Source organism: Nelusetta ayraudi, unplaced genomic scaffold (genome assembly GCF_046127955.1).
Source record: "Nelusetta ayraudi isolate G7.1 ecotype Tasmania unplaced genomic scaffold, CSIRO-AGI_Nayr_v1 ptg000048l, whole genome shotgun sequence".
Taxonomy (NCBI): Eukaryota; Metazoa; Chordata; class Actinopteri; order Tetraodontiformes; family Monacanthidae; genus Nelusetta; species Nelusetta ayraudi.
In genome coordinates, this window is record NW_027466098.1 from 11049901 (window position 1) to 11072271 (window position 22371).

The 22371-nt window shown below is 44.5% G+C and overlaps 1 protein-coding gene across 2 annotated transcripts in view; it reads right to left on the reverse strand.

The window, feature by feature from the left end:
- Window positions 1–1586: 1586 nt before the first annotated feature.
- The window catches only part of LOC142895346 (CD166 antigen homolog A-like), a 31834-nt gene continuing 11049 nt past the window's right edge, over window positions 1587–22371 (reverse strand). Inside the window, exons 2-16 of one of the 2 annotated variants that reach the window (XM_076036296.1) lie at window positions 11478–11584; window positions 11076–11292; window positions 10903–10967; window positions 10262–10349; window positions 9884–10057; window positions 8853–8977; window positions 8617–8749; window positions 8183–8295; window positions 7956–8082; window positions 6915–7036; window positions 5490–5622; window positions 4266–4295; window positions 3696–3807; window positions 2561–2696; window positions 1587–2464 (exon numbers count right to left, since the gene is read on the reverse strand). In XM_076036296.1, the coding sequence (XP_075892411.1) occupies window positions 2594–2696; window positions 3696–3807; window positions 4266–4295; window positions 5490–5622; window positions 6915–7036; window positions 7956–8082; window positions 8183–8295; window positions 8617–8749; window positions 8853–8977; window positions 9884–10057; window positions 10262–10349; window positions 10903–10967; window positions 11076–11292; window positions 11478–11584 (1649 nt within the window). In that variant the 3' untranslated portion in view covers window positions 1587–2464; window positions 2561–2593. The remainder of the gene's footprint in view (window positions 2465–2560; window positions 2697–3695; window positions 3808–4265; window positions 4296–5489; window positions 5623–6914; window positions 7037–7955; window positions 8083–8182; window positions 8296–8616; window positions 8750–8852; window positions 8978–9883; window positions 10058–10261; window positions 10350–10902; window positions 10968–11075; window positions 11293–11477; window positions 11585–22371) is intronic. The other variant, XM_076036297.1, reaches the window with a different exon arrangement.

Below are 22371 nucleotides of genomic sequence, written 5' to 3' on the forward strand. Positions count from 1 at the left end.
TGATGATGATGGTGATGATGATGATGATGATGACGACGATGGTGATGATGATGGTAAACAACGGGTAAGTATTGTTCTCAGACCTTGAGGGTAAAATCACAGCAAGTTAAAAAAAAAAAGACTGCCAGACCTCTAATGTAGTACATTTGTACACCAGTAGAGGGTAGTATCATCTTATTTTGCTGGATGTTTTACCGATGGCGTCATAAACGATGACCTCTTTGATGCCAGAAACGTCTTTTTGGCACGCAATTTAAAACACACACACACACACACACACACACACACACACACACACACACACACACACACACAAGGTCAATAATAATGTATCGTGTAACGTATGTATCTAGTACACTCCTGAATCCAGATAATCTATACTATGTATCAAGTTTATAAACTGGTTCTCGTTGCAAAGGGGTTTTTTTTGGAGCGCTTTCTCTTGTGAATGAGCTGAAAGTAAATCTTTCTGTTTCTGTTTTCTGTAACGAGCGTTAAACCCTTTTCCAGTACTGTCAAACTGCACTTCAAACTATTCTCTGTAATTGTCTTTATAACTTTATTGAGTTCTTAACTTGTCTTTGATGTAAAATGTAAAAAAACAAAACACAACATAGAACGATAGAAACGACATAAATGCAGCGGACATCACTTTTCCAAATGTACACTTTATTTTAAACAAAAGTACAAAAAAAACAAACATCAGGTATTTACAATACTTGCATGGCAATGTTCACTTTCTTTGGTCATTCTTCCAATTTGATGCTTCAAACAAGGCAGGCGGCGAACAGCTTGAACTTGGAGGTCTGAAATTATCTCATGCTCAATCTATATTTAATCACGACGCCGAGCAAACTTACCAATGACTCAATTAGTGACTTAATTACTTTCTTTGTGAAGTCTGCAAGCCCATTTATCAAGAATTTAAATCCAAGTCAGAAAATTACGGCACGATCATTGAATTTGCCTGCCAGGTTTGTTTTATCGTGTACAATATAAATAGCAAAAAAGAACAAAGAACATAAAGAAAATTAAAAAGCCCACACTTCACAATCACATCCTGGTCTTTTAAAAAAAAATTAAAACCTAAATGCTTGCGATGGACCCAAAAGACTGACATGTACAGCCGAGCGTATCCCATCGTGCTCTACACAAAGTTTGACATGAAAACATGAAGCCTAGTGCACATCACAAAACCGAAGCAGTCACAGGTAGATTTCGAGAAAAAAAAAAAAGGAAAACGCATCAGAACGGCTACTCTGAGGCTCCCGTATGAAGTGAAGACGTAGCTGCAGGTTAGAAAGAAAAAAAAAATGTACCTCAACATGTATCGCGCACAAATTGAACATACACAAACAGCTTTGATGAATTCATTGAAAATAAAAATAAAACTGAATTTCTTTTGCTAGTGAAATTGAAGAGTGGCTGTATGTAATTACAGAAACCGTGCAGCTGACTTGATTGAAAAAAGGAGAGACGTGTTACGCTCAACATTCTCCCCAATGATCTACTTGCTCGTGTCACACAGTGGTTAGTTATACTGAATGCAAAGTATGCTGTGTTTTTTTTTTTTTTTTTAACAAACAAAACAAACGAACGAACATGAATACGGTCGTCTTGAATTTACGTTGCAGCGACGTGCGTACGATCGGAAAGTAGCGAAACGGAAAGATGCTTACACCAAAGAACTCTGTGGCACCGATTCCCTGTAAATCATACCACCATCTACGACTAGCGTTGAGTATAGCAATATACCCTTAGCCCTTTCAGGAAGTTCATCCCAGCTCCTATGACTTTTCTCTTTTTGTGTGTGTGTGTGTGTGTGTGTGTTTGGAACAAAAGCACGGAGAGACGGAGCAGAGTGAAGCTGAAGGCAGAGGCTTGTCATTTGACATGGGGACAGAAGGAAGCGATGGCAGTGATGGTCCTTGGTTCTTGCTACGAGGGGCGGTGAGGGTCGTCAAAGGGCCAAACGCAGACTAATGAAGGCCTACACATTTGTACAGCAAAGGCAACTGGTCTAAAAGTGTTGTTTTTGTTTTTGTTTTTTTTTGTTTTTTTTAACTCACATCAACTATTGAAACAAAAAAAAAAGGGTCTGCATTCTGCATTTCTCAGTTTCTCAAGATTCCATTCTAACAAAGAAGAGTCCTAATAGTAGACAGGTTTACACAGGTGTCAGTAGTGCAGACAGGTTATGTATATCACTTAGAGAATTCATTCGTATTTTTTTTTGTTTGTTTGGAGTAATGGAAGGGTAGAAGTTGGAGGATGTCGGTTCTAGGGGAGGAGGGGAGGGATATGCATCAGGAGGAGATGGTGGGTCGGTTTCTGGATATGGGTTTTTAGTAAAATTCTCCCTGAAGCCAAATCCGTCTTCATCCAAATGTACAACTTTTTTGTTTATTTATTTATTATCTCCCAGAAGAGGTGAAGAGAAATGTGCAAAAGTTCCACGTTCTCACTGAAAAAGAGAACATTGAGAAAAAGAGTTATTTACAGAGGGGGAATGACTCTAAATCTTTATTTACGCGCAGCTCGGGACCGTTTCCATGGCTACCTTTCACATTCCCGGCAGATGTTTGCCGTTTCTTTACACCTCGGCTTTTTGGCTGTTCTCCTCCACCTTCTCCTCCAGCTTCTTCTCCTCCTCTGAAGAGCCGTCCTCCTTCTCGCCCGTCTTCCAGCTGCCTTGCCTGTTTAAAAAAAAGATGAACGGTGGAACAACACGATCATAACCCAGTCCAGTCACGTCACCAAAGGACCTACTTAGTGTGTCAATCCTGAGGAATATTTCAATCAAGTGATTTTTTTTGTGAGTCTTTTTCTGCATCTGCTCAAACCAGCCAGATTTGGAGAGTCTTCTCATCATGACTGATAAGACATTTATTACAACTCTGTTGGATTTGTTGCGTGCCAATCTGGTAAATAGGCCAAAGAAAACATTTGTTAAGTGGAGGCAAAGTTTGCAAGATGACTGGTTGATCCTTCCAATTATCACATTCAAATACAGTAATCAGATTTGTTAGTGCCAAGGACAAAATCAGTTCAGGGCTTCCCATTGGGCTCCTGTGCACCCCTGTGTTTAAATAAATTTGCAAAGGCCAGTTGGCAAATTTATTTATTTATTTTCTCAATTTTCTCCCTTCAAAGGCTCCTTGCAGCACTTACTTGTTAGTTTGGACTCAACTGAAAGGTTGGTGATGAGACAGTGAATCCCAAGATGCTACTACTACTACTTTAGTGTGGATGCCTCTAAATCAGAAGTGGATTCAGAAGTGGATTTTTACAAATGACACTAAATGCTTTTCACTGTGAGCAACACACTAAACATATTTTTTACTTTGCTGCTTGGCATTGATTGATTGATTGATTGATTGGCATTTTGATTGCAGTTAAACACTGCTTCCACAAAGCAGCTATGAAGTGCTATGAACATCAGCAAATTGTGAGTGGTCTGCTTGGAGGTGATAGACAGAAAATTGTGCCTGTTACTTCAAAAGTGTTTCTTCCACTTTCCATATACTTACTATGGACAGATGGATAAGTGAGATGAGTAATAAGATGATTACATACTCATAGAGCTCATTGAGAAGACTGGTAAGCTGAGATTTCATCTCAGTGATTCAGTCGCCGTCCTGTCGGTTGACGGAGTCTTAACTTGGACTAACACAAACATGAAACTGGCTTCTTACTTGGCTTTCTTCATGTAGACCCAGTACGCCAGGCCGATAACCACCGTGGCAACCAGGAGGCCCACCACAACTCCGACCACCATCTTGGTCTGGTCGCTGTCCTCCAGCTGGTCTGTAACCGAGACGCAAAAAAAGAAGAAAGTTCAGACACGTCGCAGCGACTCATTCCGTCGGCACGACTGCCCACTGTGCATGCATATAAATAGAGGGGAGGGGAGAAAGATACCATGTGCAAGAAATGCATTAATGAGTGAACACAATCTGCAGTGCGCATGGTTATGACTCGCTTAACTTCGGTGTTAATGACAGATACTGTTATTTTATGAGTCATTTCATCAAGCCAGCCGGGTTATGGACAATGTGGACATTTGGTCAGGATGCTGGTCGCTCCACTCCTCTTATTCCTTCCTTGTGTATTCCACTGGAGAAAACCTACTGCCTCAAGATTTTTTTTTCTTTTTTCCCAGGGTGACATCTCATCAGGACCCGCCTTATGGTAAATAACATTTGATTCCCCCACAGACTTTACCCCCTGTTTCTTTACAAGCAAGAAGAACTGCCACAACTTACCTTGTTTATCCACTCTCACATCCTCAAATACTGAAATCAGATATGAAATAAAAATTAAAGACCAACCAAAAGGAGAAAGTAAAAAAAAAAACAAGATTGATGTCCAGGAAAAAAGAGATTCTATTCTACTTCTATACTACGTTTTGCATGCAAGTGGTTCAAGGAGGAAACAGATTAAGTCCAGCATCCCAACATACACAAACTGAGCGAGAGGGGTTAGGGGAAAAGAAAAGAGGCCAAACGGCGTCTCCGACACACAGCAATGAGGAAGCGAGTGACAGCACATGATGGCATAGACCCTGCTCACGTGTTTTTTTCTTGTTGTTTTTTTTTTGGGGCAGCATGGATGAGCACAGTGTTGGGAGCATGCGTTGGTCACATGTTGACAGAGACGTGATGTGACTTGAGCAAGCAACCACCAGTTCCTAACACGTGTAGGTCACGTGTCTGTTTTTGGCTTGTTTCAAGTGTAATGATTGTTAAGTTTCTGGAGAAATGCTAATCAACAGTGTTGGGTGGGTGATCCATTGCACTTATTATTCATTTGAAGGGAACATCGTATCTTCCTAATAGAATCCCGGTGACATGTGACCTCAGTGATGTGTAACTATCTGATCTCTGGTTATGACGACCACAGAGTCCTATGTTTGCAGAATGCGCTGCTGCCAAGTCACTTTGACTTTCCCCGGAGGGAAGGAAAAACAGAAAACTATCAGCCTTTTTTGAAACTGAACATTAGTCACTAGGCTGTTGTTGCCACTGTGTGACGCTGAACCACAGCAGCCTCGCTGGCTGTTCGGTAAACAACATCATTTAATAATGTATGATCATACTTATGTCATTGTACTTGACTGAAAATAATAATAATATAAAAGTAGTTTATTACATTATAATTAAGATTGCAGTCATCATTTATGGCTTTAATAATTTACTTTCAAATAGCACAAGCTATTTGAGCTGTGATATGTAATAACAGCTATATTATGTGATGTATAGCATTTTGGAAGGAATTAGCCCAACACTGCTAATTAGCAGATATCTAATATCTGTAATCTGTAATAAATCATGTTTTTACTTACCTGGTTGGTTAGGAGTGTTTGTAAATATTGGGTTAAGTCAACATGCAAAGTCAATGACAAACACAAGGCGAGTAACTGAGCTTGAGGAGGAGAGACGGGAAGCGAGGAGGGACGGGAGGCCTGTACCAGTACTCTTTGTACTTACACGAGGACACATTTATAACTTGGGAGTCCATGCCAAGGTCATTTGTCACGGTGCAGGACACCGACAGGTTGGCGGTGGGCACCACTTTGATCTTGTGCGTTATCTTGCCGTTGACGAAGGGACTCTCGTCGAGCTGGGTGGCGGGAGACAGTGAACGGCTGTTACACGCGAGGCTCCGACATGAGAAGAGCGCATAGGACCACTAGGGGGGGATCTTGGATCGACGAACAGAGTCGGCCCGCGCCGCAACAAAGATACAACGAGCTCCTCTGGAATATAGATAGTGGAGTCTCGAAGGAGAGCTGCAGACACAAAGACAAACTGCCAACACCCTTTTCACTTTCCCAGCGCGTGGAGGCGGGGGATGTGCGGGCTGTTGTGTCTGCGTTCAAGTCTTACGTTACTCCGAAGGCTGAAAGTTTGATACGCGTCTGGTGATAAACGAGCTTTTGTGCACCTCCGCAGCTGATTAATAACTGCCTCCAGGGTGTTTTTGAGGCTCCACACGCACACAAGTAGAGGGGGGGGAAAGGGTAGAAAAACCTGTAAGGAATTGTAACCCATGCTGTGCAACACCCTGGAGGTTTGCACGCAACTCAAAGTGCACCAGTGACTAGATGGGCTTTCACTCTGCAGGCACAGCACAGGTACGCTGCAAAAAACAGGGGAGCAGGAGGAGGGAAAAAACGTCACTTTGAATTAGCAATGTGTTCATGAGAACCGTTTTCCCCCCAAATGCTGAATAAAAGAAACAACGGCAGTCGCTTAACGGCAAAGACGACGTGCTTGGACTTAGTTCGACACCTGCCGGAGCCGAGTGCAAACGAGAAAAGCGTTTGAGGACCAACACACGGGACTTTGAGTTGTTTTGCTTCCTGTCGGAGTCCGAGGGGAGAGCGGCCCTCTGTTTGGTCACACTTTTTGATCTCAGCTTTACGGATATTTTTGTTCAGAGAAGCAATTCCATTATGTGTAAGAAAGTAAACACGTCTCAGCGGTTTGACTTTGCAGCCGAAAAGAAGTAAACGATTGCAAGATATGCTCCGCTGCAGCTCCAAATGCGGCTTTGAAAGGTCGTCCGCTTAGCTCGAGCCGACAGAAGCCGCGACACCGAAATTCAGACGCTGTTGCGCTCTAATGTGTGAGGCACCTGCTTTGTCAGAACATACATTTTAATAAAAATAACATCAAAGCCTGAGTGCTTAAAGGTAGCTTCATCAGTTATGTTGTTAAAATTACAGAAGAAGTCCTTAAATGAAACAAACAAACCCTGTACTGTAAAACGATTGTTGGCTGGATTAACCATTACTTTTATTAATGACAATACTTTATTTTTCCGCCCAGGATCTCTGTTAAGTTTGGGCTCTGGCTTACAAAGCACGCCGCAAACAAAAGTCTATTAGTGAGATAAATGGGCGTGCATACCGAGGTGCCGTTGATGCTCCAGAAAACAGACGGCTTCGGTGAACCTTCCGCCTCGCAAATGAGGACCTTGTGTTGGCCGTCATCGCTGCGCTTCTTGGACAGCTGTCGGATAACTGGGGCACCTGCAACAGAAGGAAAGCCTTTCAGAATCATCTACATGAGAAAACCATGTTGTCATGGCTGCAGATCATTGAAGTAACTGGGAAAAATCCCCCGTATGGCAATTTGAGCTTCCCCTATAGGTTAGTACTATTATTAAGCAGAAACAAAACTCAAAAAACTGTGATAATATTACAATTTAAGGATCACATATCATTAGAATATGGACCCGCAAATCTAGTAAGTGTAATTTAGCATGAACAAACTGGAAAAACAATTTGTCAACTGGCTAACGGATCTTTTGATATTAATTTTCCAGTATTTTTCGGATTCGGTTCATAGATAATCCACTGGATTATACTTTTCCCATAGACATCGTGGGAACTTCATTCTACACAAGGAGAGCAAACACACGTTGATTTCAATGCTTAGTTTCGAGTGCTGCTGTAATGCAGTACACATATGGAGTATTTTTTCATTTCACAAGCTTTACTACTGAAATGATTCAGATTTGTTGTTGTCGCTGCCCTGCTTCCTCAATATTTGCTTTACATTTTGCAATCTGCGCCATAAGTGCAGCCAACATCTGACGTCCTGTGTGTCTGTGATAATGCACAACATGATTCGGTCACGCCATATGTGCACATTCTGATCCTGTTGCGAGGCAAGACAACAGCTCGGCGCAATGCAAACCGCCACCAGGAACCCCTTTTGGATTTATTTCTTCCAACCGGGTTGCTTGATGAATCATGTCACACACGCTTTAAAAGTTTGCTTTCAACTTCAGACGCTGCAGTGTGATATTAAATAGCCCGAGTTCAGCCGCTTGCTGTTACTTCATATTTGCTTTCCGGACCCTCGAGAGCTATTGATTCGTTTTTCTATAAACCTTGATGACGAGTTAACAAGAACACTTTCCAAAGTTTCTTTTTAAGCACTTACCTTCAACAACCAGCTCAAATGAAGCCTTTCGGCTGAGGAGTCCCATCGACACGTCGCACTCGTAACGGCCGGTGTCGGAAAAGACCAGCTTAGTAAATTTGGGCTCTTTGTTCAGCTTTAGGTTATCCTGAATGAAACAAAAACATGATATAAATTAGCTTAGCCAGGAAAGAAAACACCAATCTGTGTGTCTTGATGCTCATTTAATGGTATTATACAGCTCCCACCTTTGTCCATGAGACTTTTGTTGCTTGGGAAGCATTAATCTGAAGCATCAGGTCTAGAGATTCGCCAGCTCTCTTAATGACGCTTCCAGCGAGGCTTAAATTGATGTCTAGGTCTGAAAAGAGAGGCGAGGACTGTGAAAAGACGGTTCAGAGGCCTGACAGGCGTAGGGACGTTGCCGTTGTTAACGCCGCAGCTCCGCAGCTCAGCCCGCGCCCTAGCGAAGGCAGCTGATTAGAGACAGTGGGGCTAACACAACAGTCGTAACTCTGCAACTGGAGACGCAGCGTGACACGGAGTCACATTGCGGGATTTCCGCACCCCAAAGGCTTTTCCACGCAGTCGAAAAACAAGAATCAATGTGACAATCGCGCCTCTGTTGGGCGCAAGTCTTTTTAGATTTTAATCTCGTGCGGCAACACGGCTTTGCTCTTACATTTGACCACGACCTCGGCGAAAGCTTCCATTGTCGGGTTGTCAATCAGGGAGCACTTGTATTCGCCCGTGGCGTCCCGCGACACGTCCACCATGGTGTAGCTGTCTCCGTTCTCCACCATCACCAACTCTCCCTTCCGAATCAAAGCACAGCTCATGGTTAGTTTGTGTGTGGGAGGTTCTTAGGCTTGGATGGAAAGGATTTCCGCGCCCTCATCAACATTTCGCGCAGGCTACCTTCAGGTAGAAGTTGAAGCTGGTGGGCGCGGGGTTCCCGTCCGCCACACACTTGAGCGTCACATTGTCTCCCTCTTCAAGAGGGTCCTGAGCGATGACCTGGAGGGCGATGTTCTCTGTGGAGTCTGCGCAGAGAAGATGGTAAAAAGTGTGTGAAATGAAGTGTGAGCCCCCTAAGGCTCAGCGGGGGGGACCTACAGAGTCGGTCCGTGGGAAAAAAAAAAAAAAACTGGTGCGATAATATTGCTTAAGACCAATTTATATGCAGCAGAGCCGACTGAGTCTCAGTGATATTTACGACCACTGGTCGAGATCGCTTAAGCCCCAATTATTCCGCCACATCTGAGGTAAACACTTCAAGTGAGAAGGTTTTCCAGCAGACGACAAATTGAGTTTTGGAGGCTGCATTTTAAAGTGTCCACACCTTGGTTTTAAAAAACACAAGGAGCGGCAACGCCGTGGACAAATCTCACACGCGGCAGTTTGTCCGCAGCCACCCGAGAAGACCAAGTTCCCTTAATGGCTCTACATCAGGGGCGGCAAAAAGATGTGTCATTGCATACTGGTCCATCACTCTAGATGGATTGTGAATCTCATTACTTTAGCTAAGTTAAATAGTAGTAAGCTAAGTAAAACTTGCCTCATTTATATTTGCCGGCTAGGAAGTCACAGGAACGTTCCTTAAAATATCAACTACCAAGAAGGATTGACTGACAAATTGACTACTTTAAGGTATTTTTTCATCTGGAACTCCAGTGGAGCTCCCCTGTGTCATGTGTTCTCCGCAAACCTATCAACAGGTTTCCAAAAAAATGAGTCAATGACAGACTTTTCTAGTTTCTGGGAGGTTCAGTGGCAGGCTCCAGCCGCAAGTTATTGTTAGAAAAACACTTTAGTAACATGTGACCTTTATAATCAAAGCAGTCTAGGTTAAGAAACAGGATCTGACAGGAAAAAGGAAAAAAAAGAACCCTGTGCGAGTGGGTCATTTGAGACTATAACAGGTTATTAGCTGGACTGCGGTGACTCACAGGTGATGGTGAATGTCACCACAGGGGACACCATTTCCTCAGCCACAGCATGCTGAGTGCTGCAGCTGAACTCGGCGTCCGTGTCTTCCTTCGTGGCAGAGTACTGGAGCGTGGAGGAGGTGGTCAGAAGGCCAGTGGTGGGGTCTTTCTGGACGGAGACGCCGATAGCGATTCCTGCACAGGAAACAAACAAGCATGTAACTCGAGAGATCACGCAAGACCGCGCACGTGTTGCCAAGCAGAGCGCACTCTGTCGCAGGGAAACGGTAAATGATAGCATTCCAGGTGAGAAAAAACAGAGACGTTCGTAATATTCAGAGAGGCAAATGGCTGCTTAGCTGGTGTTTATAACCAGACAACACGATGAAGGTCGCATACCTTTTCCGCCATCCACCAGGGGCTTATTGTTCCTCAGCCATGTAATATTTGCAGCTGGATTTGCAGCTGCTGCAACACATGTTCCCAGCTGTGGAATAGAAATAACATCAAAGCTTGTGAGAGGGAGAAAAAAAAAAAACCAAAAACTCCACTCTAGTCTACTCCACGCCACTCATGTTCACTCGGAACAAAAAAAACCCAAACAAAAAAAACTTGTAGGGATCGTAAGCTTTTTTTTCTCCGCATGTTTAGGGGGAAATCTGCACCTCTTCAAATGGCTTTGGAACAGATAAGCTTTTTTCATCCTGTGCGGCACTCCAGGACTGAGTGGTTTTCTAGGCAATAGACCATGAAATGCCCAAAGCGTTTCCAAACCTCCTCAGATCCTTTGGGTATTTTAATTGCGGAAGAGGAGAAGGAGGAGCGGGGAGGGGGAGGAGGAGAAGGAGGCGCGGGGGAGGCGGTGAGGTTTTGCTTTTTACGTATTCATGAGAATCACTTGAGAGAACTCATTACTGTAGTAACGGTGTCTCCGCCGCGCCTTCAAGACACCTCGGCACAAGTGAGGGATTTCCCTTGATTTGTAGGAGTAAAAAAAATAGTTTGGCATTTGGAGAAAAAAAACAAGAAAAAAACCCCACCTTGGTTGGTTTGCCGATCTCCAGTTCCTCCGCCTTGTCGGTTATGCTCACCTCCATGGGTGCCTCTGCAATGCACAAAAAGAAGTTTAATGAGAGGGTTTGGTATGTGCAGTGATCCGTTCGCTGCACAGTGCAAATGTGTAAAAAAAAAAAGAAATCCGAAGTTCACTCACTGTACACCACCACGCTTGTGGAGAACTCCTGGATGTCGGAGCCGTCCGCCTGCATGCAGGTGAAGGTGCGCTGGTCGCTCAGCTTGGCGGACGACAGGAGCAGGCTGAAGTTGGCCGACATGCTCACGCGGTCCTTGTAGTCGTCGGTGGCACTGACGCTCACGTTCTGGTCCCTCCGCTTGACCAGCAGGTCTCCCGAGAGTCCGTCCTCTTTGACCTTGAGGGGAGGGGTGGGGGGCAGAGCAGAGGTCACCCTCACACACTGCCGGCTTCTGGTTTATTAGCTTTGCGCAGACGTGCGCTTCTAATATGCCGCCCATGCACTCAGACTGGGCGTGGCTCAGACATGACGAGTGGATGTCAGACAGGAGTTTGAATCCATTGACCTTCTTTGTCACTTACGTATTTCCATTTGGTGATGCGGATGTCTTCCTCTTTCACGCCGGTGCTCTTACACGGGATCTCCAGCGTCTGCCCGTACTGGCCGCTGACCATCTCCAAGCCGCTCGCTGTGAAAGACAAAAGCAGGGAGAACATTTTTTTCAATTGCTCCCTTTTTTTTTAACCCCCTCCCGCTAGGGACTCATCTGATCAGTTTCGACACACAGCATGGTGTTTACTGACCAAAAATTGAAATCTATTATTATTCTGAAGGCCTCAAAGTCCGTCCTTTGAGTTCACATCTCGCTGACATTTACAAAAAGAGCACGGCGGCTTCTATAGAATTCTGCTATTTTATACAGCCCCCTGATAAAAAAATAAAATAAAAGAAACCCCCAGCCTGAATGTCCTAAATTTCACTCAGAACATTGCCATGGAGACAAAGTACTTAAAAAAAAAAGGGGGGTTGATGGTATGGGGGCTGGGTGGACAGGGCCTGTGGAAAGTGTGTGAATGGGGTACGATGAAGGGTTGGTGCCGCACTAAGGAACAAGGCTGCACTAATTGTAGTGATGATGTATTGAGTTTTTTTATTTTTTTATTTTTTTTAAATATATGTTCAGATTTACGCTCTGAATGGTGGGTCAAAACACATGCCTCAACAGTCCCAAATGGTCACTTTATAAACAGCAGGGTAAAGAGTTTAACTCAAAGCGGGTTTTCCTCTCTCTTTCTCTCTCGATCAGTCGGACCTGGAAGGGTTAAGTGTCGCCCTGTTGTTGTGCGACGAACGGCCGGTAAATTAATTTGAATGAAAGTGGATACCTTCACCACGGTTACCATTGTCTCCTCTGGGATGCAGCGACAACAGAGGGACCCCCGAAGGCATATTTGCACAGTCGCATGCAATGTCAGGATGTGCGGGCAAGTCGGGAGGCGCGGCGGCGTCTGCTTCCCGTATTGAGATCCGCGGCCTTTTTATCGAGAGCTCTTTTCACAAGACTATAAAACAAGTCCATATAATTGGGTCACAGCAGCAGCAGCAGCAACGGCCGCGGCGGCATTAACGATGTCCCCTTCCTACAGTCCGCAGTCGGACGCATTCACAGCCCGCCGCTGATCTCAGCTCCGGCAGCATGTGAACTCCGGAACAACATTAAGAGGCTGACAGCGACGTGACCAGCGAAGGCTGTCAGGAAAATGGGCGCAGCCAACAGGTTACAAACAACAGACCGTCGGGATAATGTGATTTCCGGGAAGGCTGTGATGCGTCATGCTCCGGTCTGGTGAGCACTCACGTTGCTCCTGCCGTGATATGACAGCGCTGTGGAACACATCGGTGTCAGGAAATCAGCCCTCTGCGGAAGCGGAGGCCATACGTTGAATCTTGGTGGTTTAGGCTATCTCCAAATCTTCAAATAAAAGGCATAATTGGCTTTGCTCAAGGCGTGAGTTGAACTGAGTGGCTGTGCACACTTACTGGCAATCAATCCCTACATCCCAATGCAATGAAAGATGAAAATAAAAGTAGAATAAAGATGTCAGGCTTTCCGTGCATCATGTTGTTTGTTCCTGAGCAAATCTGGTTAAATCAAAGAATCAAAAGATATACATTCAAAAGAAAAAAATCTGTAAGGAAGCATCGTGATAGCACAGTGTTGCGGAGGACTGGACGTACGTGAAGCCGCAAAATGTAATTCACGTGTAATTCAGCGAACAGAAACTCGTTTGAAAACCAAAATAGATCCAGCCTTTCAGCAGAAGGGAAACAATCGCTGCATTTGAATAAGACTCTGCAACTATTAGCGGTAAGAGAGGGACAACAAAAAAAAAAAATCATATCCCAGCAGTCCAAACAAGCATTGTCCACCAAACATCATATCATATCACATAACGTCATCCAGCAGCAAGTGAAAATGGCTTTTTCCCTTTTTTTAATCATCCATAATTCACCGCACATAAATCTTACGCTATCACATGCATGGAATTATGAGAGGCTGCAATCATCTGTATCTGTCGAATGTCAAAAGGCTCAGAGATGATGAATGTCCATGCGAGGTATTTAACATAGTCCATCTCATAGTTTAGGTGCGGAATTTTCACAGTGTCTGAGAGTCCAACGGGGCGTTTCCCGGATCAAAAATTGTGCGCCTGCATTTTTAAAAGGAGCCCTGCTAATATCCTGACTTTGGCAAATGACTGCTCATCAGTCTGATTGACCTGTAATGGTATTAACGCTGGCTGCTGGCAGGAACGAGCCGCGCCCATGTTATGTAGCCATCCAACACGCCCCCTGTTTTGCCTGTGTGACGTAAATCTAATGAAACTGACTCTCACGCCTGAGCAGCCTTGAACGCGGCCATTCAATTCGGACTGGAGGGGAAGAAAAAAAAATTGCCCGTGAAAGGCAGAAAAGAGAAAATGGAGATTGTGAATTCATTTAGGCGAGGCCAGTTAATGGGTTCTCCTTGCCAGGCGTGTTATGTTGTCAAGTCCGATGACTTTTTCAACGTTAATTTGCGGTGCCAAAACAGATCTGTGGAGGTGACACGATCATCTGCAATGCGTGAGTGTGCCGCTATAAGAATCCAAAATGTGGGAGCGAATAAAGTTGGCGCCGGTGTCCGATTGTTTCTCTTCTCTTGGGAAAAAAAGAGTGCAAGGTAGCCGAAAACACGAGCGTGTTTAATAGCATGAGTCAGTAATATTCAGGCTCTTCCGCAGGTGTGGCACCGAGGGTTATCGCATCCGTTGTATAATAGACTCCTTACATTTCAAATTCAAATGGGTTTCTTTTTTTGTGAATATTCAAATAGAGCTGCGCCGGGGCTCCTGAGAACTTTAAACGAGTCAGCGTTAAGGGGGAGAAGGCCTCCTTATCTTGCGCAGCTTACAGTGTTGCACAATGAGAGCTAATCACACATGTTGAAGTTACGGAAGACAAAGCTCCTGCTGCTTACCGAGATAAGGTAATCCTCCACCAACCCCGCCGCAACAAAAGTAGGGTGCACAGCGTGGCTCCACATCCCCAAACACATATAAACACACTCAGGCCGGATGATTACCTCCTGTTAGTGGTAACAGGCAGTAACAGGTAGACCGGCACCTCTTATAACAGAGAGAACTGCCCTGCCGTCACTGATTTAGCCCCGCTAACCTTGGTACATAACCTACATCAGTTGACTGCGTAACTTTCTGTGAGAAGCAGCGATCAAATTTCCCTCGTTATAAGTGGGAAAACATTTTTTTTCCTGACCTCTCACATAAAGGAGAAAATGAAATGCTTTAGCTATAATGTTTTTTTGCATGTTTTTTTTCTTCTTCCTCCGATTACCTGGATTTCATGCTTCCACTCCCTGAGTCACAGGCGAAACGTGCATCTTCCTATGCAAATTGTGCTGCTCCTGGGGATTGAGGGGATCCGTATGTTGCGGCAGACAATGGAGACGGGAGGGAGCAATTTGGAGCATTCATCTAGTCGCTGTGCAATAGGAATTACGGCAAATAAAATTCCAAAATGAATGTTGGATTGCTAACGCTACGGCACTATCCCTTGGCACGTTTGTGAGGTTGCAATTTGCACGTGCGCCTGCCCAGATCCAAATGATTCATTGCTGTATGGTGCCGTAAGTGCTGCCTGATCCAAATCAATGAGCTTGTGTTAACATGATATACTTACTACTTATATGCCTCCATCAAGCCTATCATTAGCGTTGAGGTATTCAATATTCCATTACAGTTCATATTAAAACTTCAACAGCTATAGTGCCATGGCGCACTAACACATAAGCACCAATTACTAATCATGTTAGAAAAGGCAGACATCAGGAAAGAGGAGGAATTATTAAGACGAAATGGGAGAGATTTTTCCATGTTTTCCCTTCCAGAGTCTGGAGCCTGCCGAGGATCGCAGAAATATTCATTCAAGTCCTCGCGTCTCCGTCGTCGCCCAAAATAACTCGGCGTGCCGGGCTTGATGTGAGTTTCAGTCGGGCTCTCGCGCCGGACACAAAAGATTAGCGAAGACTCTGGCGATGCTAAATCAAGTATTAGACAGGTGAGTGACAGAGACAGGAGGCAGCACCGCAGGAGCCGCTTTCATGTGCCTGATTAAGGCACTTCCATCCCGAGGAAGAGACAGGTGACGGCAGCTCCGATATAAGCTCGCTAGGGAAATCAGCCACCTCCTCACTCCAGTCTCCACATCCCTGTTATGCCACCTTACGCTCTCTTGCTTGAGTCTGTGCACGCGGGCGTGCGTCGGAGGCGTGTGCGTTTGTGTACGCGTGCGTCGTGATGTCTGCAGCATCGACTGGAAAACAGAGGCCCCAAACTTATTAAGGGCAGAAAATGAGGACTGTGCGGTGAACAGCGATCCCAAGACGCACGTCCGCCAAGGCCTGGTGTCAAATTGGCCGACTTCAGAGGCGGTCGAGCCACGAGGAGGGCAGACAGAACCGCTTTGACGAGATCAATACTACTCCAGCAAAGGCGAGATTATTATACTCAACCGACGCAAATCAAAGAATCGCTAACCTTCCGCGGCATCTCCGTCTTGTCCGAGTCTTTCCGGAACAATTTGCTTGGTGCGTGTTAAAAGTATTGGAAAGTGACAAGGGATCAAAAGGTTCGGCGCCTCGAGATTTGCTCTCCATGGGATAGCTCGTCCATGATTGGATTCTTCACAACTTCCTCGGCGCGTGACGACAATGCATGTGGTCTACGAGTGTCGCCGCGCTCTCGTGTTCCTGCGCCCTTTTCCTTCCCGCTCCGCTGGCGATGATGAGCATATGGCCACTTTCAAAATTCCGGGAGAGTAACAATTCATGCCGAGGAAGTGTTCCACACCGGCAAGCTTAAGGAGGGATTTAAAGGTAATACACTGCTACAACTATTTCCATCTGTCCCCCTCGAGGGAGAGGCGGTAATTACGCCCCTGATGGACAACTGACAGCTTGCTCGTGCAGCATCCCACATTCGCACAGCGTCTCCTCCTGGCTGAGCCGTGAAAGGTGCTATGTAATTTTTTTTAACTTTCTCCAGTCCATTGTAATTGCCAATGTGCGGTTTTGTCGGAGCATGAAGTTGAGGGCATTAGTCTGTACTTTTTCTGCGGCTGTTACGTGTTTGTCAAAGGCTGAAAATTGCAGATATTTCTTTTTAGATATACTTCAAATGGTGGTTTGAATAGAGAGGTTGGGTGCAGTATTTCTGAACCGGGAAAAAAAAAAAAAAAACTCGAGCAACTCAGTTTGTTTAGATGGTGCCAAAATATTTAGCGGTGAAAACTGGAGCTGGATTTTGTTTGGGGGACTAAAGTATCAATATTTAAATAGTTAGAAATCTTTACAAAATGACCTCAAATCGACAATTTGCATATAACTTAGTAGTGGGGGCTTGGACGAGAGCGTCAGCGCACAAAGTAGGCTGCCCTGATTTGAACATTTCAAGCAACTTTTCCAAGCCAAATGTTTCTACGCCATCTGTTTCAGGGCCAGAAAACAAAACCGTGACATTCTCAAGATGTTGCCCTGCTTCTCTCTGACCCTCACAGGGGGAGCAAAGGTTCTTCAGACTTCAGCCAGCCCACTAAGAAGGTCCACTTGTGGACAAAGCGACTTGGAACAAAGGATTCATTTTCTGACTCAGTTCCCCCGCAGACACTATCTGCAATACAGATGAGCCGGGCCGCTCTAATCTCTCTCTTTCTCTGTCCTTTTTTTTTGTTTTAATAAGTATTTGGTCTCCCTGGATTCTTATCTCCAAGTTCCCGGAGAAATATTGTGTGAAGTCTGATACATTTATTAGTTTTAGAACCAAAAAGAGAGTGATATCCTGACACTAATGTGAGGCTGAATTGATGCGCCGCTGTATATATACATATATATATATGTATATATATATATTTATACATATATATATATATATATATTTAATATATATATATATTTATTTATATATGTACTAGAATAGAAATGCATGCCCTCAAACTTTGTGCTTCTCTAACTTTTATCCACCAGAACCTTGTTCAGCCTCAGTGAATCTTGGAGCTCAAATAATCAGCACCAACCACATTTGAAGCCTTGTTAGTCCCTGTTTTCTTGTGTCCCCACTTCATCTCACACTGTTATAATGCTTGCTGTAACATTGTTGCTGTGGCTTTATTATCTGTTTACATCAACGGAATAAAATTAACAAATAATCAACTCTTGTTGAATCTTTTCCAGAGCAGTCATTTAAATTCTAAAGCTGAAAACGGTTATAAAAAAAAAGACAATTTCACAACCTGCAATCAAATACAGCCGTTTCGCAGAGGATGAGGATGGACAGTAAATGGAGAGTTATGCAGAGTTTACAATCACCGGTACTATTACACAAAGTCTATTAAACCTAATGGCTCTCCTCCCTCACCCCGGCAGCATGTACACTTTTCCGAGGCCACCGCGCGGACCAAACAAACAATAGTTCTCATGCTAAGTGCACAAAATATCCAGTCATCGAACAGGGTGTTACTGAATGGAAAAGAACACTAAAAGGTACCTCTAAGAGGGTTTTTACATAGTGCTTTGTACTTCCACATGGGAAATGAATAAACAACTTTACTCTCTCCCCCGGCAAGAAACAAAATATATCTCCCCATGATAAAAAACATTTTTTTTTTCCAGCGAGACTATGGATGGTTGTTTTCCCCCGCCCTCGGGGAAAGAAAACAACGCTCATTTGCTGCATCATGTGTGGTCAACAGACACCTACAGACGACAGCAGGCGGGAACATTGCTAATGCATTGCCTGCGGTCCCACCTGTCGGGTTCCCATTGTTGCCTGATGACTGGAAGTGCCGGCTCCATTTTCTCTGGTTTCAGACTTGTCCCGAGGAGAGCCGTGAACCTGCCCGAACCTGCTGCTGGAGGGATCAGGTTGCCGCTTCCGCCTCTCGTCAGGGAAGCGGGCGGAGAGGACAAAGACGGAGAAGGGCTTAAGAAGGGCGAAAAGATTGATTTTGCCTTCGAGTGTGGAGCTGTACTGCAGAGGAGGCAACGTTGCCAACAACCCCTCCCTCCCCGAAAAAAAAAGAAAAAGAAAATAAACCTCCGGTGTAGTTTTTTAAAAGGCCCCAAACAGACATTAGAGTGATGGAAACATTTATTTATTTATTTTTTTTACCAAGTTAGATCAAATTTGCTTCTTTCACATGAGGCATGTCTACATTTTCGGTTCTACCTCGGGTCTTTTGATTTATTTGAAGGAAGCAGGGCACGAAGCAAAAATAAGTGGAAAGGAGGTCTGACAAAGTTTTCTGGCCCTATATTTAAAACACATCCCTCCCTAACTATTTCATCTAAAAGTGATACTCCCTGAGCTCTGGGTACCTGTGTTATATCAAAGCTTGTTTGCCACTGCTCCTGTGATTTTCTCCAATTCCCTGAATACCTGCTGAAAAAAAAAAAAAAAAAAAAAAAAAAACCCCGGAGAGAAGACGCAAACACTTTGCATCAGCTGCAGGTTAGTCGCGTAGCGGAGAGAATAATTGCTTGCTTGCTTGAATAATAAGCCCATAGGAGAGCCGAGCCGAGCGCCGCAGCCTCGGCTCCATGAGAACACGTCGCCGCAACCGAGTACTGGACACAGTCGGCGGTACTTCATTGCCCTTTTTATTGTTTCATTGGTTTCCAATCTGTCCGAGTAATGAGAACACTGTGCAATTGTCCAACTGGCATAAAAATTAATACCCTGCGTTGGTGTTTGAGATGGTCAAGTTTCCATTAAATTTCAATAGAGCTGCCGTAATAACTCAACAGTGGAGCATGTCACCCAAGCTTGACGCATCGTCCAAGGTAATAAGAAAAGCACTGCGCTCCAAATGCAATACAGACAGATGGACTCGTAGCACAGTTAAGGGCATTTGGCAGTGAAGCACATTCTGTTCCGGCCTCACGATTCATTTAGAAGAAATCTGAATCATGAAAGCTCACATAGCCAGAATAACGAGAGGAAAAAACCTTGAGCCCTGTATGTGTTTTTCACTTTTATCTGCAAGTGTGCTTAACGTGACTTTTAGTGAAGGGGAACCTCAACACGGCACTTTTAATAAAGGATGCTAAAGGTCCTTCAAGCCCAAACATTGTGGCACCATGAAGGCAGGTGGTTCATTTTGGGATTAAAAATATTTGGCCAACCTTCGTCAACACAAAAGCGACGACGCGGGGAACGACAAATGTTCAATTTGACAAACTACTTCTGCACTCGCCGCCTTACTGGCAGCGTCAGAGTCATCCCGTTAAATATTTCACCATTTGAGACAGATGGCTGAGATAAAAGCACATTACAAAGGGGGTGATTATGACTGTAAACGACTTGCCATAAGGTTTGCAAGAAATTGATCTGGCGGTGCGACCATTAGTCTCTGAAACGCTCCCCGCCATGCACTCGAGCCGCGGCGAAGCCCTCCTTTTCACCGGCGTCGCAAATAAATTTGAGTCAGACGGACGAGGGGCCGCTGCCCTCAAAGACAGCCGGCTGCTTTGAGTGACTGGGCGGTAAGTGCACTCAAAATATCACGTCCATTAATTCGTGAATTATATATTTGAGGGACACAGGCCGCAGGGCCCCGCAGGGGGTTGGAGTCGACTTGGGGGGGCCGATCATAAAGGAACCCGGTCCTGACTCTAAACATCCAGAGAGGCCTGGCGTTAATGGCGCGCCATTAAAGGCAACATTAGTCCATTAACAAAGCACAGCCCGGCCGCTTCCATCCATTAACCCCTCGCGATGCAACCGCCGAGCATGTTTGCTATCGACTTCTTCTTCTATCATTACCTCAACGAATCTCTGCGCCGTGCGCGCATTTTCAAAATTCACTTTCGCCACCGCCGACAACTGGAAACTGATGGTTCGCAGGCCGCACGGTCGTGTCACGCCGACCGCATTCGTCGGACGTATTAAGTTTGCGAAACCCTCCCCCGCCCCTCCCTCACGTGCTCCCGGTGTTCAAAGCCATTTCCTCGGAGTAGAGGAGCCGCGAGCAAATCACTCGTTTACGTGGGGGCCAAAATCGGATTATTAAATGATTTCAACAATTGCAAACACGGGGCAACACTGCCAAGCGGAATCTGTCTGCTGAACAGATAACGCTTGTTTTAATTATGGCCGCTACGCGTGCAAGTGAGCGCGGAAAACCGCTCCCAGAGATTAAAATTTGCACGTCGCCATTTGCCAGGTTCAAATCCTCCGTGACGTGGATTCGCACATGAGAAAAAAAGGGGTGCCTTTTGTGTGAAATTCAATAATGCCACATATCTAACGATGTAAAGACGCTGAAGACACTCGGCTTCCAGTAAAGTGTCACTCAATATCCCAACTTTTCGCTCGGCTGCCTAGTGGGGGTCTCTAATTAATTTAGCGTATGAGTTTATTTCAAATGTTGCTTCGGTGAGGAGTGTAGCATGGCTGGAACCTATTATCTCCCAATTCACTTTGTTCAAAAGTGTGATTGGAAACCACTCATTCATTCTTAATTATTTCTGAGTCATTAATTTGCGATAACTTTTTTCCCCCTCCTTATGCTTCGAAACTTTCTACTTGAGGACACTATAAGTATTATTAAAATTTCTCCTGCCCAGCCTTGAACACACACACACACACAAACACACACACAAAGAGAGAGCCTCTAATCTTATGGCTTTGAACTTTGAATAGTTCCTGAATGACTTCAGGTTGTCTTTATAGGGTCATGCTAAGCTCACTTAACTATCATTTTCTTAAATTATCCCAAACCAAGGCAATATTTTGACAGAGCTATTAAAGGACATTGTTAGTCTTTTATAGTACATATAACACACTGTTGGATAAGTATGTTCAGCTGCATGTGGTTGTGGGCTGAGATAAGGCAATGACAAATACACAAAGACTTTTTGGAGCGGAATTTGAGACATTTATAAAATCTTTTCTTTGTTTCTTTTTTTTTTTTTTTTAGCTCCCTTTTATGTAATTACAAAGCAGTCCAGCTTCCCTACCAACCACTGGGGAAGATAATGATCCCAATTAAGGGCTTGGAAATACAGACACACAGACAACATAATAAATGTTTACGGCCTAATAAAATAAATGTCAGAGCTAAAGAGGTGAGGCAGATGGTGAGATGCTCCAGACAGAGCCTCCACCATGACGTAGAAATGCCTCTTCCCAAGGAACACGCTGCCCTTTAAGCTAAAAACAGCTTTAAATTGAGAGCTTTTTACAGCAAGAAATGACGGTTGTTACAAGTTTCTTGTCTTGGCTCCCCACTCGTCCAGCATAGGCGTTAATGGGCAGCTCTAACATATTCCTGACACATTCAAAACAACTTTTTTGACATCAAAGTACCCTGCATTTCAACATGCCTTTTCAAGGGGCATCATGTCAGGAAGGAAGTTTTTTTGGCTTTTGTTTTGTTTTTTTCCCCCCCTGCAGACCACAAATGTGTCAGCTTGAGTGCCTGAAGCAGCTGGGCTGACAAGAGCCGGACCAATTTCTTGGTTGGAATGTCAGCACTTTGGGTGCAGATTGCACATTTGCCAGAAGTTTCATCGATATCCCAAAAAGCCCTCGGCATTAATGCGGCCACGCTGGAACAATTAGTTGATTAAATGACTTATTAGTCAATTGAGAAATACGCAGCAAGTGTCGGAATCAATGAACGGCATCATTAATCAAAACAACAGACTTTGACACAACACCGGTCTAACTTTAAAAGAGTCGCAGCAGTTTCGTTTTTTTTTTCCCCTCACTAAAAATAGAACATCTTTGGATTATTTCCTTAGGCTCCTCAAACCTATATGGACTTTTTTTTCTTCCTATTTTATGGATGGAAGATGAATTAGTTAATTAAAAAAAGGATCACTGACAGATTAGTGTGCCCTGGAGTTAAGAGCCCTTG